This window comes from Calidris pugnax, unplaced genomic scaffold (genome assembly GCF_001431845.1).
Source record: "Calidris pugnax isolate Ruff unplaced genomic scaffold, ASM143184v1 scaffold103, whole genome shotgun sequence".
Taxonomy (NCBI): Eukaryota; Metazoa; Chordata; class Aves; order Charadriiformes; family Scolopacidae; genus Calidris; species Calidris pugnax.
The window spans coordinates 13,176,618-13,193,390 of record NW_015090990.1 but is presented as its reverse complement, the minus strand read 5'-3'; the positions used below and the strand labels follow the sequence as shown (position 1 = coordinate 13,193,390).

General features: G+C 36.8%; 1 protein-coding gene across 7 annotated transcripts in view; it reads right to left on the bottom strand.

Annotated features, from left to right (window-relative positions):
* The window catches only part of NBEAL1 (neurobeachin like 1), an 87,723-nt gene that overhangs the window by 51,717 nt on the left and 19,233 nt on the right, over positions 1 to 16,773 (bottom strand). For all 7 annotated transcript variants that reach the window (XR_001413366.1, XM_014954278.1, XM_014954281.1 and 4 more), the window contains 8 exons: positions 16,172 to 16,263; positions 11,032 to 11,193; positions 9,587 to 9,668; positions 9,269 to 9,396; positions 8,202 to 8,284; positions 5,837 to 5,922; positions 3,997 to 4,303; positions 2,963 to 3,069 (listed from right to left, as the gene is read on the bottom strand). Coding sequence is in view for 6 of the 7 variants with exons in the window: in XM_014954278.1 (XP_014809764.1) it covers positions 2,963 to 3,069; positions 3,997 to 4,303; positions 5,837 to 5,922; positions 8,202 to 8,284; positions 9,269 to 9,396; positions 9,587 to 9,668; positions 11,032 to 11,193; positions 16,172 to 16,263 (1,047 nt within the window). In the remaining variant the exon portion in view is untranslated. The remainder of the gene's footprint in view (positions 1 to 2,962; positions 3,070 to 3,996; positions 4,304 to 5,836; positions 5,923 to 8,201; positions 8,285 to 9,268; positions 9,397 to 9,586; positions 9,669 to 11,031; positions 11,194 to 16,171; positions 16,264 to 16,773) is intronic.

The following is a 16,773-nucleotide window of genomic DNA, read 5'->3' as shown; positions in this document are numbered from 1 at the left end:
GGGTTTAATATTTTTCCTAGAACTTTTTTTTTTTTTTTTTTTTTTTTTTTTTTTTTTTTTTTTTTTTTTTTCAAAAAAAAAAAAAAAAAAAAAAAAAAAGAAAAAAAAAGAAAAAAGATGTTCTCACACTGGTGAGACACAAATCCTTCATTAATAGTCTTCTGTTAGTTCTTACAATACCAAAGATTACATTGTGGTTTTGCTAAATAGTAATTGCTTTTTCCCCCTCCAGAATTAAATGAAAATATGTAATCACTGAGACAAACACATCTATCTGGAATTTATACCTGTCACTGGCTTAGCAACCCTGATTTCATTTACAATATGTAACATGACAGGAGGCTCTCAAAAATTTACTTGTAAGAAATGAAGACAACAGTGGGGCATTAGCAAAGAAATGGATACAGATGTTTCACCTTTTTCCACTTCTGTTTCAACCTAGGTGAAAACTGAAGATACCTAGACAGAATATTTTGATCTTCAAACAGCAACAGCAGCAGATTTTCTAGGGCACATTGTCTCTAGGACAGGAAGAAGTGTACTTTGACTTACATAGGTGTGAAAGCACATAGTTAGAAACACAAGAAAGGTACATCATGGTCAGGAGCACTTAACACTGAAGAATACCTATAATATATCTCAGAGGGTTATAACATTAACAAGTGGAAAAAAGAATACTAAACAGAAGCAAATGCAGACACGCAAAAAAAACCCCACCAAGTTTTTCATATGAGTTACTTCAATTCTGGTAACACACGTAAAACTGAAAAATAGATTTTTATTACAATGCCTGTATGATTTAAAAGCTGGTTAGAAAAAAAAATATTTTTTTTTTAACCAAGCATACTGCTAGGGGTTATTGTGCTTTGCTCAAAGTCTGTCTTCTTGGAGAGTTTAATAGATGAGAAAAGATTCAGTACCGACAAAGCTTGTTAAATGACTCTCAGTACAGAATAATCACCCTCCTGATACCTCTAAAGTAGGGTCCCTCTTTGGATGTCACAGGCAAAAAGCAACATTCAGATCATCAAAACTTAACTGAGCAGTCTTGAAAAGCTTTTGTGCAGATCTCTAACCCTAGAGCACAGTTAAGGGAAGAGAGATTGCCCATAAGCCTTAAAACCAGCAAATACGAAAAAAAAAAAATTAAATTTTAGAAGACTGTTGAAATGCAAATGACTAGGAAGTATGACCAGAAGTATGGCCTTGAATATCCAAAATTCTTTGGAATATCTATAGCAAAAATAGTGGTATGGATTTTATTTACCCCTCCTCCCATGGAAATTTCTTGCATTTCAAATTTGCTGAATAGACAATAGTTTCCTGAGTTTCAGATACGTGTATGGACTCTCCAGCTATCTGCAGAGCTGCCAAACATGCTTTACACAGCTTTCTGGTGAGCCCAGTAGCAAAATATTTGTAGGTAAAGAAAAGAAGATCTAGAAATAGGGTCTGCACTTCCAGCTACTAAGGCAAAATCCTAATTCCACAGCTAAATTAATCTTTGCTATTTGGCTTTGAAAAAGAATGAGATACAGTATAGTGGAAAATACAAGTATGCAACACCTTCCCAGCCTCCATCCTCTCCCCAGTTCTCATTCTTGGGATTATTTTGACTATGAAATGTTAAAAAACAAACAACCACCATGTAGCAAACTGGCAGGACTGATATCTAGTCAATCACAGTAGTGTGTGAGACTGTATCACAGGAAAAAAACCTCAAACAAACATATCTTACGACATATGTACAGGCAGAATAAAAATAAAAGGAGCAAGCTGCAAAAATAGAGTAGCTGTTCCTGCTTTCTTAAATTCCACCACTTGTTTGTATGAGAGCAGGAACATAACTAGAGTCTGCATGAACAGGTAAACATCACACTGTTAGATGATTTAAGACAAAACTAAAAAAGACATTTCTTATACCGTACAAGGTCAGTACAAAAATAGGCATGGATTCCCAAACAGAGGAGGAGAATGGAAAGGTCAAACAATGTATTTTCAGGAGATAAAAAGCTACAAACACTATTCAAAACACTTGCCAGCTGGCATTCTGCCACTGATTATAACTAGTTAAGACATAATCCAAACACATTTATTCTTAATATATCACTTCACTGAAATATGTTGTAATCCAAAATCTAAATGGATTTGAATCAAATTGCATACTGTAGCTAGCATTAAATTATCTAGCGTCAGAAAAGCTCAAAATAGCTATGCCACCAACATATCACAAAAAGAGAAGTAAAATATTCCACAGAGTTAGATCATACCTATGTTCTTTTGCACAGGGAAAAATGAAATCTACAAAGCAATCAGAGGAAGACACTAGCTTGCAAATTGTGACCATCAGGGACTGAGATGAAAACACATCTATGTAAACACTAAATCCTATGTAGAAGAACAATCGAATAACATTTGTAACAGCTTGAGCTCATGCTTTATGTCAGCTACACAAGACTCAAATGTTTTGAAACACAAAGGCACACCAGCAAGGCTTTTTATAAAATGGAAAAATATGCCTCTGAAATTAGAATTCAGACCTCCATCTGGCAGCAGTTCTAAGTGACTTCCTAGTAATCCAGTGACAGCAAATTAAAAACCAAACCAAAACTAAACTAAAAAAGCAGGAGGGGAATATAATTGGTTACAGTAACAACCTTAACAGATTTTAGAGACTGAGCAGGGTCTGAAAAGGTATTTTGCTCAAGACTCAAAATAAGCATTCACTGCTTTAACCATAAGACAGACAAGAAACACCTCTACTTCATTAGAAACAAAAATATTTTAGAGTAACTTGGATCTTTCAGATCTTTCATGGCATTAGTGGCTCTAACTGATCCAAAGCTTTATTTCCAGTATGTAGACACTATAAAATTGCATCTAATTCAGAAGGAAGATAATTAATACACATACAATATTACAAGACAGGTTGTTAAAAAAATGCTGATAAGCAAAAATTTACCTTGCAGTTCTGCAACAGTCGAATGAGATGCTCAAAGCAGTTACTGTTAAGGAAAATTGCCTGCAGAACAGGCCTATCTGCGCAGTCTAACATGGCTGTGATGGTATCTATAAAATTAAAACAGAATTGGCATCAAACACAAAACACTTCCCAAATCTCAAAAGCATTTTTTCTGCATATTACATAATAAACATGGGGGGAGAATTATACAACAAACTATGAGTTCTTTGATCAAGAATGACGTGCATTTAAAGCAGAGAGCACCAGGCCTAAAGCTAAACATTGTGATGCTGTAAAAATCATCATGTAACCTCCTATAGCCAGAGAAAAACTCAGCTACCAAGTATCTTTGATTGCTTTGGGGCTCTGTCTCAAGTAATTGCCATTTTTGAGTACATAAGCAACATGTCTTTTATTTAAAGCACACAAACATCTGCTTCCTCATTATGCAATTACTGTGCATTCTAAAGCAGCCTTATACTGTAAGCATTTTTCATTGCCTCACTACTATTCCCCAGTTTTCTTGGAAGTTTAGGGAAAAAAATACCTTTATTTGTATTTCCCATTCCAAACATCAAAGTAGAAAAACCTCCAAATCCTGAATTCTTATCTAATGAGTTACACCCAACTGTTTCAGACTATCAGCTTTGGTCAATGTTTACAATAATGCCTTTTGAAAAGTGAACTATTGTAAAACAGCCACCACATTGGTATTTTATTAAAGACCCATCTTATTCTGTAATTATTAAGTTGCTGATAAGCGCCAGCTGTTGCCTAACAAAAGTTTTTTGCTTTTTTTAATGGAGACTGGTAGTCCACGAACCTTGACACTGACTAAATGGTGTAGTGAATGATTAAACAAGAACACATCAAAGTAACGTCAATGAAGAAATGTTTGAGATTTTTCAATTGCTTAGCCAAGTGAACATTTTTTGGTAGAACATTAAGTTATATTACTATCATGGTTCAACCATGACTTGCTTTGGAGTTATTATCAAGAGATATTTAAAGGAACGGCACAGTAGGGTACTCACTCAGCATTTGGATCTGTAGTGCTATGAACCTGCTCTCCCACTGCCTGCATCGCCTTGGATTAGGTAAAGCTGAATGGTCGGAATTAAGTAACTTGAAATAGTTCTCCAATATTGTACTTGTCTCCACTTGCCGCTGGTCAGAACTGCTGGTTAGAAGGATATGGACAACTTCTGTCAGGCACTTCAGGGTCAGCTCTGCCTTCCTGCTCACTTCCTCAGGGTTCCTGTCATCCCAGTTGTCACAGTCTGCTAAAACACGCATCAAGACTTCCATGGTGGCAGGAGATACTGCTTGAAGAGCATTCCTCTGAAACCCATGGGGGAAGAAGTGATTAAGGAAAAAATAACGATAAATAAATAAATAAAGTTAAACCTGTTCAAACCAGCAGTTTGAGTTACCTGAATCATGCAACATGCATTATTATGTCTGTTAATGCCACATTAAATAAATATGAAATATTCTACTCGGATTATATTGATGGCTACAAATAAAATGTATCCCATCTTGTTCAATTAACTAGGCTTTCTTCTTCAAAGAGAACGCTTATAGGGAAAAGGAAAAATAATGTAAATGCATGTTATAAAATTCTTATAGGGTAGCCTTGATAAACTACTAATTCTAGGTAAACCTTCACTTGAATTTTCATTTTAGATCATGAGATTCATAATACTTTAAAATTTTTTATAAGAACATAATAATTAGCAAAAGTTTGTCTTGGCCCTGAGTACATTTCCCTCACCTCTCCCTGGGGGTCTGGCAGCATATGCTCAGGGCCACTTTAAATTTGTGCAGGAGCCCAGACTCCTAGAAGTCTTTGAGAAGCCTTGTCAAGGACTCCATGCCTTGTCTAGGGAACCTTTTACCTGCCTGAGCTACACTGCAGCCATGCCCATGCCTAGCCATGTCTTGAACCTAAACCAACAGACCTGACGGCCCGGCTCCATCTTACACTTGCCTCATCAATACGGATGGGCCTGGCAACTACTGGACTCTCAACTGACTGACGCTAGTTACCATCACCAGACCAAATCCCCACCCCGATGTGCTGACCAGACTTCCTGGCTTGATCTCAGGCTTCATCATTACAGATTTGTCTAGTGATCTGGGCTGGGTGATCCTGGTTACTACCACAAGATCTGCTCTGATCACCTTGTTCAGGTATATTAAGACTGCACCTTTTGCCAGTCAGGTCAACTGGCTCTATCCGCCTGGTCATTATGCTCAGTCTCAGCTTGCCTTCCCTGGTGGAGCAGTGTCTGGCTTTGCTGCCCCCTGACAACATTTAAAATGCTCTCTCTTCTGGATCATCAGAAATAACATTTGCTTGTGACCAGATTAAGTAGGACGTTATAGAAGTCAGTCAAGAGAGTGTGTGCTGGCTTTGTGAATGATGAACATCCTCTTTTCTTCACATTCTTTCAAACATTTTTAGCAGCTTCCAAGCTATAAAGACCCTGTGCCTCAGTGAAAAAGCTTATTCCAACACTGGAAAGTAAGCTAGATAAATGTCATGTGTTGATACAAAACTTACATCCTTGCAGGTGGAGACGTCTAATCTAGTTACCCACAGTTTTTCTTTATGATATGAAAATATTACATTCATATGAATGTGTAGTTGTTATACCCAGCAAATTTCTACTCTTAATTGAAAGTAGGACCTAGCTTTTAGCATTTAGATACTATTGAACAGAATGACCCCAAACTTCATAAGACAAGCAAACGATTCATAGTCAATATTAAATTCTTCTCATTTATGTGTTATAGGGTATTTATAAGCCTTAAACAATGACCAGGCCTTTGGAGACTTCAGCAGCTGAAAGGAGTTTAGAACATCCTTACCTGACCACCAGCCACAATAGCTCCAAAGAGATGTAGCAGGCAACATTTTAGACTCTCCTTGAGATGTTCACTTTCTTGAAAGCATTCTGATTGGAGTAAACACAAAGAAGGATTCCTTACTTTGGTCATATAAATTATACAAAGTTTTTCCTCTCAAAAAAACCTACAACAAACGAAATAATGAAAAAAGCTCTTCTCCCTGTCATCACACAAATCTAAAAAAAAAAATTCAACTATATAATCTCCACTTGCTTTTACAAAAATCAGACACAAACACATCAATTCCAACATTATCAAAGTAACATGACAAGACCACGTTTATCAGGAATTCACAGAGCCAGACCTTCAGCTCAAATAAAACTCTTCATGCAGGCTGACAGAACCATAGACATACAACAACTGTTGACTTGATCAATAACGTAAAATGGGCCCATTTTATCCACTCTAATGAGAAACAGAAGGACATGCTAACATGCAAGCAGTTAGCAAACATGACAAAGGTTAGAGAAATTTTGGCACAGTAAGTTTAATGTCACATGCAGCGCAGGAAGCTCAGAAAAACACACACTGAGCTTGCTCCCTTTAATCCAAGCTTCCCAGGGAAGCCTGTGCAGGTCTGTAACCCTTCTAGCAGTAGTCTCTTTAAAGACAATTATCCTGCATCTCTTCTCAAGCCATATCTGATATAAATTAGTTATAAACAGCCTCAGGAACTCTTCTTAGCAAAAGATATAACCTGGATATTGTTGCTATAGCAATAACACTAGACTCAAAGTAGCTGTAACAAACTACAAAGGATTATTTGGAATTAACCATCGTAAAACTACCAATTAATTTATGAGATAGAACTGATAATGACTTGGGTTTGTAAAAACTGAGATTTTAAATAAACAATAGAAATTGAAAATGCAAAAATTTTATATTAATTAAAATAATAATATAACCTTTAAGACCAATTACTGGCAAGTAAGATTTCTGACTATATACTGAATGTATAAGCCTTTTTAAAAAGAAAATTGCACACATTTTTTAAATCTGGTCTTCAAAGGAAACAAGGCTTAGATGATCACACTGTTAGTCTGATAGTCTTACCACTCCCTTGATGTTAGCCTCTGAATCTTTTGCAGAACCTCAAACAAATTCAAAAGAGCAATACCCTAGCAGACTGGATAAATCATTATGATGGGTACACCAAAAAAAAAGCCTCAAATTAGTGCTGCCATGGCAGAATACCTAAAGCAATTTCTGTTCTGTCTTTCTTCCCAGTTGGCCAACCAGCGGACAAGTATCTGCCAAGTATTAGTACACTTGTAGCTCAGTCACAGTATATAATATTTAAGGGATTTAGGAGGAACCAGAGTGCAATGCACTGAATGGGGAGGAGAGAACATGCAGATGCCATTCCTCAGTAGCAGCCTCTAGAGTGGGTTCACAGTGCTCTGGCACAAATATAATGTCATTTTACTGGCATCAGCTCTTTGATCTTTTGGCAACTAGTCTATTTTACATACATAGAGAAGACATCTCAAGGAACAGGAGGACTATGTGACTCAAACCTAGACAAAGCAAATTCATAAATGCTACCACCCTGGGAACATAATCTTCCTTTTTTTTTTTTTATTTTCAATTAAAGCTGAATTAACAGACAGATGCAGAAAAGGAAGATTTCACTCATATCCCCACCCCTATTCCTGCTGCTTCAATTCTGTTGGCACCAGCACTTTGGTGTGCCAAACTGGCAGACTGGCTGGTCATCCCTCCTTCCCAAGATTTAAGTACAGGACTCAGCCAAAGAAGTCCTCCTTTTCTACACAGATTACAGCCAATCTGTAATGGCAAGAACACATGAATTTCTAAGTAGCCATCATGATATTTAATGACTTAACCAGACACAAAACGGTGCAGTTTCCCAAACTGCAGTCCAAGAAGCATTTTCTAGTTGGATGGCATAGAGTTTCCTTCTTTCTAGCTGTTAAATCATATTGAGACAAAAGCACATGAACACTTCCCTAAGATTATTTTTCCATGTGAGTTATCATTACAGTTGCTACAGAGACCTCAGTGCAATCACTATATGTACCCTAATAAACGGGAAAGCTGGCAATTCAGAGAACCAACCCTATGAAACCACATTAGGCACTGAAATAAAGTCTAACAAAACTGCGGCTTTCAATGACGAGTAAGAATCGCAAGATAGTGACACTCAGAGCGAAAAACAAGCAAACAAAGCAACCTGCTTCATTCAGTCTCAGAAAGCAAGTAAGCTTTTACATTTATTGGACATTCTTAAGGGAAAGGAACTGACAATCACTACATTCAGTCCTCCAAAAATGACAATTTTTAAACATTCCACAACAATACTTACGGTAAAAGAAAGGGACAAACTCAACAGTGAGGGAAGCTGGTTTGTACTTCTGTCTGCTCTTTTCAACTGTACTAACGAAACGTCTGCAATTACATTTAAAAAGATACACAAAAAAATATGATACCTTTGTTATGACTTATTACTTTATGACTTCATAGTAGAAAATAGTGCCAAAAATCAGGATTCATCTTTTGCGTACAGTATTAAAAATGTAGTAAAGTAGTATTTCATCCTGAAAAAATGAATCACAGCTCATCTTGTATTTACTGTTCTGCTCCTAGAAATACTTTAACTTTTTACAATACAGTTTAGTTTGGGGATAGAAAAAAAAAAAAAAAAAAAAAAAGAAATCCCTCAGGATCACTTTTCCTTCGCTGTATTTTTAGATGTTAATATGTACGGTAGAGGGCTGCCTCTGCTACGATACCACACAAGATGTTTCAAAGTTTGGATATGGCACTCTGTTAAGGCACCTTCAAGTAATGGTCATTGGGGAAAAAAAAAAAAAAAAAAAAAAAAAAAAGATCAGCAATCTGTTCTTAGTCCTTGCTTACTGTAACTAAGCCACCAGCTAGACTGCCAGTTATAGCAGATAAAGTGACCAGCAGTTTCAAAGAACAAGGCCTGAGCCTAGAATGACAGAAGTCAAGCATCTTGGAAAGCCCATTTCCTGGCTATTTACACTCTCTACCTTTCAAAAAGCCCTCAGCTTTCCACTAAATGGAACATGATATATTAGTAGTCTGACAACTTCGGTGGCAATGAAGTTCAGTTTCAAGCACACCTGCTTCTTGATACTAATTTTGGTAGAAAAACTATTTATTAATGCTAATCTAAAGAGTGTATATTCAGGGGAAAAAAAAAAAGACCTCAAACACAGTATCAAGTGCTTAAGGCTATCAATTCTAACAGTTGTAAAAGGCAACAGCAGAAGAATATAGATGCAACTACTTTTTATTTTAGTTTGACATCAGGCAGCAGTAGTTCTGTCAGAAAACTTATATATTGTTTATCTAAAGTTATCATAAACCACAGTATTTATAATTCTGTCCTAGATCCACACATACCCTGCAATTCGCTGCCTCCAGTTTCGATATGGATCGTAGAGACTTTCACAAAAAGCCAATGCATGTCTTACAAATTCTTCTATGGGGGTCTGATCTGCCACTTCTTTTTCTTTTGTTTTGCTTTTTAACTGAGGAAAAAAAGAAAGCTGCGGTCAGAAGATTTCTAGAAGTTGAAAATGAATCTTGATCTCCTCCAGAACAGTTCTGAGCCCACAGACTGGTCCCCACACAACATTATTATGAAAAAGCAGATCACATAAGCAGGAGCAGGAAGTAACAGGTGGAAAAAATAACAGATGAAAATTGTTAACCACATACCTGTTGAATGTATAACGTAGTCATGGTGATAACATGGTTAATGTATGAACACATCCCAATCTCCTCCACATTAGCCAAATTTCTATGAAAACAACATAGAAACCACAGAAATGTACACAGTGTACCATTTGAGGCTAGTTCAAACAATGTTTGTTTTAGCATTCTGTCTATAACCATACAAAAGTATATCAGCATTTCAAAAATACTCTCCAAAAGACTGCATGTACTCAAATGTTTATTTCTGTCACAGTAACAGAGCTCATAAGTTTTCATCTAACAGGAAGGAGAAGAAAGGCCTGAGTCACTATGCTGCAGGCCAATTCTATCCGGAATTTGGGGTTTCAGAGGTTAAGCAGATTCCCAGGACACTCTAAATAGAAAGATCAGAAATGGCATCTGATAACAATGACAGTAACTTCAACTTCTCCCATGTTACTAGCACATACACTTTCTAAAACTTCAGCAAATATACTACCTAGAAGCATTTGTTCACCTTAAATTCTCCCAAGGAAAAGAAACAAAAATATTTTAGAACATAAACAGATCAACAGCAACAAAGAAATAGTGTGCATATGTTATTCCTCATGACTTTGAGGACAAGTCACAAAGATCAGATATCAAAGTGATGACGTAAGGAGAACTTTTCAGCAGTTAAATAAGACTGACAACAATTTGTAATTCAGAAACATATTACCACTGTCTACTCAGCTTCTACTTAATATTTCATATATGTATATTTAATATTACTTAAACACTGCCTACAGCCCTTTGCATTTTTTCAGAAGTAAGGAAAGCCACAGGACTCAAATAAAGCTGCTTCAAACACTCCTTAGAAAAGGAGACTCCCTATTATATTTTATCCCCCTCCTCTCACAATCCAGTTTACAACAGAAGATTGAAGAAATGGTGAAGAATAGATCCCTAAAACCAGTTTATTCACCTACTTCAGAAGAATTACAAAATAAGGCATAAGTTTCAGAAGGAAGCCAGTTATATTAATAGTGTAATAAGTCAGTTTCCTAAGCTGTTTATGGAATTATAAGCATGTTAAGAATGCAAAACAGTTCTTCCTGTACAATTCTCTTGAGTTACTTCATACCCAACACTTGGTAAAGCGTCTTTTCTTGTGAAAGTATTTAATCTACCAGGTACACCATATATTGAATTCCTATAGATATATCCTATGTGATTACAAGGTTTTAGTGTCTAATCTACTTCTATTCCATTTCTTGTGTCAAACATTATTGCTAAAATGACTGCATTGCTCCTTTCTCACTCTTTTATTCCCTCTTCCTTTATTTTGAATATTGTGAGAAATGGCATTTCTCTGTTCCTGCTGTAAAGTGTCATATCATACTGTGTCATTAGCATCTATATTTAAAGGCTGCATCAAGTTGTCTTAAACAAAACAATAGCCTCGCTGAGGTAACGATCAGAACAAATACCTGCAAAGAATGATAAAAAATTTCACAAGTAGAAGTGACAGAGCCTGCTGCTGTTCTTCTAGTCCATCTGACATTTTCTGGACACACTGTAGGAGCTGAAGTCTAAGGACCTGAAGAATGTTATCAGGAAGCAGTGATATTCCTGGAGGAACGTCATCCACCCTAAAGAGAAAAACCACACAAAAAATTGTTAATCACACAAATGACGTTACTAATCAATTTCAACTTGGTCATGTAGTGTTCCAATAAATCTTTATAAGGTTACTGAACAAACGCTTTCTAACAAACCACAGAGAAACGACTCAGCAATGTGCCCTTGTGGCCAAGGCAGCCAACGGTCTCCTGGGGTACATTAAAAAGAGTGTGGCCAGCAGGTCAAGGGAGGGCATCTACTCCCCTCTACTCTGCCCTGGTGAGGCTGCATCTGGAGTACTGTGTGCAGTTCTGGGCTCCCCAGTTCAAGAAGGACAGGGAACTACTGGAAAGAGTCCAGTGAAGGGCTACAAAGATGATTAAGGGAATGGAGCATCGCTCTTATGCGGCTGACAGACCTGGGTCTGTTTAGCCTGGAGAAGACTGAGAGGGGATCTTATAAATGCTTATAAATATCTAAAGGGCGGTGTCAGGAGGATGGGGCCAGGCTCTTTTCAGTGGTGCCCCTGGCGACAGGACAAGGGGCAATGGGCACAAACTGGAACACAGGAAATTCTGTCCGAACATGAGGAAAAAATTCTTTACTTTGAGGGTGCCAGAGCACTGGAACAGTGAGGTTGTGGAGTCTCCTTCTCTGGACATATTCAAAACCCACCTGGATGTGTTCCTGTCCAACTGCTCTGGGTGAACCTGTTTTGTGTTGGTATTAAAAATAACAACTCTACCAAGGCCAGTCACGGCCCTAAAGAATGTTAGGTACTCTTACCTATTGTTTTTGCTAAACTGAAACATTTTTAGAAATACACCAGTGAGAATCAAAAGAAGAAAAGAAAAAAGAACCCCCAAATAAAACCAGTAGCTAAGCCAATGCTCCAGAAATAGCCATACAGAAACCCATCTCAGCAATACTATAGAAATATATAGATGTGTTAGTACAGTCTCTGGGATGAAGACTCTTTATCCACTGTTGCACACACTTAAAGAGTTTGCTTTTGGCATCATATGTTTACTCTGACACATTTTCTATGAACCCTACACAGGAAAAGGAAGATACAAGGAAGAGCGTTATACCTTACAAAAGCATTCGACATGGCCAAAGCTGGGGGAAAAAAAAAAGTATCACACCAAACAAAATATTCAACGAGCTCAAAAACTCACTAATAGGACACTAGCTTACGTATATCTGTGTAAGAATAAGCAGAAAAAAAAAGTGGAGAAATGCAATGACTGACACTAAACACTGCAATACTGATTATTTGAGGGAATTGGGGAATAATGCATTGTTTAACTTGTGAAGTTGAAAAGGAAGCCTATATAGAAGGGAAAAACCAAGGCCCAATTTAGTAAAACAACCAGATAGGTCTGACAGCAAGCTCCCATGTCCTAGAAAACAAGTGTTATCTGTACATATAGAGTGGACCAAATCATGTTCATTCCCTTGCCTCTTCCAAGTTTCACAATTTGCTTCTCAGATCCTGGGATTCAGAATCTCAAGGGATTCAATAAGTTTTAACAAATTTTATAGGACTTAGGCTCTACACTGATAGAGACACTAACCGCAAAATGAGAGCAACTGCTTTTTTCCAATACAATGGCCAAGAAAGAAATTTCAAATTTCTGTGACAGCAGCTTCACCCCTCAAGATGCCAGCAGCTCTATATCCTCTAGGACTATAAGCATGGCTCCTCATAATCTGTTATTTCACCACCTCTGTATTGGGAAGACCATAATTTTTGACAGCTGAAATCATACATCCAGAAGTAATTTCCCTAAAATGGCCAAGTTTTTTTCAGTAAGATCATAAAATGCTTTACAAGAGAGCAAACAGCATACCCTTCATGCCTCACATCCCAAAGAATGTTTTCTCTGCAGTAGCTGCCTGTCTGTGCTATTGCACAGCCCATGAGAATTTACTGCCTTACACGAGACTGGCACAAGAAAAACTTACCAGGATTACTCTAAACTGAATATACTACACAGTACACAAATAAATATTTATAAGTAATCAAACTCCTTTTCACCCCAGAGCAAATTACTACCATATCACCACAAAAATCTAAAAGTTAAATTTGTGGGCATGTAGTATGATTTTATTCTGCAAGACTAGCTGTGTGAACTAAGTATTCCAAAAGGAAAAAAAAAATAATCTCAAAAATCATAACTTAACTGATGGTCTTATTTGTCTGCTGGTACCCTAACTCAAAAATATGAGAAAGATCTTGACGTACTTGGCTTCTTTTTATTTATAATTTCTTTGCATTACATTAGCATGGTTATGCAGCAATATAAACTGCCATCTCAGGTGTCTGAAAGGAAGCTAAATTAGTCTCTAAGTTGTATTCACCTACTACAGCACAAACTTACACACTGGGACTTTCAGCCTCCCCTCTGCCACTTTTGTTCCAAAGTGGTGTAAAAAACAGGCTTTCCTTTTCAACAACCCTGAATCATGTAATCAGCATTCCTATCACGATTCCTGCATAATTTTTATGTGGATTTAAAGTCAGTAAGTTAACAAAGTACAGTTTCTATGGTACTTTGCATGAGGCTCCCTTAAGCTCCTTTGCTCAAGATCATGCAAACCAAAAGCAGGAAAAGAGCACGACACCACTCTGGAGGCCTTTGTTGCTTCTGAAAGTATTAAACCAAAAGACGACAACTCTTCTCCAATGAGGGGGAAAAAAGCCTCCCACCAGCTGGTATAGGTTTTATCCTTTTCATGGTAAATACATAGGAGATGAATACTTTTTTTTTTTTTTTTAGGAAAAGAACAGATAGTTACACTAATCTTTTGTGCTCAATGCTCAAAGCTGTCAGCATAGCTATTTTCACCTTTTCAGTAAAATCACCTCACCTTTTCAGTAAAATCATTGAAAACACTATCAATGAACTATTTCACTTAAAAATACAGGGTAGATGCACAAAGATGGAGGTAGAACTGAAGCTGTATAAGCCTATAAGCTGCATAATTCTATAAGCTCTACTTAGAAAGTCAAATCATACCACTGGATATGCTCATCCTCTATATTTACAGATTTCTTAATTCTGCATTATGTAGCATCTCTCAGATTTCCAAAGCAGATTTCAGGAAATTATATATTTTAATTTATAGAAGAAATATTCTTATCAGTTAGCTCAGCAAATTACAGTGCCAATTAAGAGTCCTTCTTTCAGAAAAAAAAAACCACCCACTAACAGTTTCATTTAATTTCTTAAATGGTGTTTCTTGGATGCTAAAAAAAACACGTTTTACATTGACACACAACTTCATGCCTGTCTATGAAAAGGACACTTTTGTCCAGCAATCTGTGCAAGCTTTCTTCTCCCTACACAGTTTCTCATTATTTCCTGGCATTTGCCCTTTGGTAAACAATGGCTTACAGGCACATAGCTGTAAAGCATACCAAGATTCATATAAAAGGGAAAAAAAAAAAAGTGTTAGTCTACTCAGTTTCTCTTTTTAGTTGGCATCACATATTATTTCCAAGACCAAAAGACAGAAATAGTTATTTAATAAGCAACTCGGTAAAAAAGGTTGAGTCCACAGGGTCCTATGGCCCCAAGAGAAGAGTCACTGGAAATCAGCATTTTGCGGTTCCACACTGACCTACTTGTTCTTTTTCCAGACTCAGTAGTATCACTTCCACAATGTAAATGCCTCCAATATAAATTGACAAACCCCAGAAAGATACCAGTTTTCACATTATATGATTATCTCACAAATGCAAATAAGGGCAGAAACTGCAATTCTTTGTTAATTCTAATGTCTGCTCTGAAACAGTGCAATTTTTAATCCAGCCATTAAAGCACAGGAATGATCTGCCTCATCCCTACGTTGTTTTGATACATTTTCTCTACATCTGTTACACAAATGAGTCTAAATCCACATGGGCCTATTCTTCCAGACTAAATCACTAATCCTGTCGTTAACCTCAGAAAAATACACTATTTTTATGCTCACAAAACCATCATTAAGCACAATGAAGACACTGCTATTGTTCTGCACAACTAAGCTTCATGCTTGGTTTTATCTTTATGTTGCTGTGAAAAAAAACCCACCACAAACCCCAAAACTCACAAACACACACAAACTGAAAACACTTAAAAAACCCAAAGTACCAAGCTACTCTTTTCTTCCACTGTTCAGATTTCAATATTAAATGGTATAACCTGTGCCAAAGGATAAAACTTTTTTCCTTAACTAAACACAGTAAGATGCATTTTTGACACTGCAAAGAAAACAGATCTTCTGAAAGAGCACAGAATTAATTTGAAGGTCTTGCTTATTGGTAATTACACTATGCATTTTGCATTTATATAGGCATTATGAGGAAAATTTTAATACAAAGAGCCAAGAAGACCAGATTTTATCCACCGAGATCCAGTTGCAGCATTCTTCATTTCCTTATAACAGTAGAAGCTATCACTTGCACTTCAAACAGGATCTGATCCAAAGCCCATTAAAGAATTTCCATTGATTTCAACAGGGCTTGGACTGCAGCCATCATGCACGGAGAGCCATTCGTTGCTCTCAAACACCAGTAGTGGTATCAGGTATAATACTGACACCAGTTCTCATGATTTCTGAATCCTGTAAAGTTTGTTTTTCTTTTAAAACCTTTAGTTGATGCAAGCATCTCAAAAGCAAGAGAAAACACACAGTGCCTAAATTTCTATTCCTCATTTGCAAAGTTAGTCTTGAAAACATGATCATATGCATTTAATGAATACTTACTCAAAAAATGTACAGTATATAATGATTATATTTCTATGAGCAAGAATGAGTCAATACTCATGCCATCTCCTGATATAATGCAAATACCTAGTTTCATCATTCCCAACCCAAATGGACCTTCGAAAGAATGGGAGTTCCACTTAACAACTAAAAATCTTTCTTTTGTTTAAAGACAGTATTGTCACTGAACAAGACTGGGCTCTCAGCCAGGTCCATTTCAGATATCAAACAAAGATCTGTAATTCTACATACCTAGTTGGCAGCTTCTCAAAGTCCACATCCAGAAACTGTTCATAGCTAGAAACAAAACTGTCCAACCAGAGCTTCAGGTAATCTGGATCTTTCTGTAAAGAAAAGGAGAGGAGAACATTAGGCAATATTGCACTCAAGGTCAACAACTTTGCAGTACTAACTTGAATGGAAAACTTTCTTTAATGCACTACAACTGAAAGGAGGGAATACACAGATTTTTAGAAGTTAAAAAAAAAAAAGTGTGTCCTTTTAAATTCTCAGCCATGTTGTGCTGATGTGAAATTCTTGCTCTATTCATTAGTTTGTGTGTTTCCATTTCCCGGTACCAATGCCAAGTAAAGCATTTTAGCTTCTCCCCTCACCAACAATCTTCACTTACTCTCCAGAGAAATACATACCAGCTTTTCAAAATCACTAATACATTCTAGTCTTGATAGCACAGACATTAGTAAATAACACTCTTTATGGCTTACAAAATTAAATCAGAACTCCAACACCAAACCTAATCGCAAAATAATTTGCTTTTTACTTCATTCATTGATCAATATGGCAGCAAGCAGCAGATTAGAGCCAGATGAAGTGTTCAAGAGACAATGCAGAGC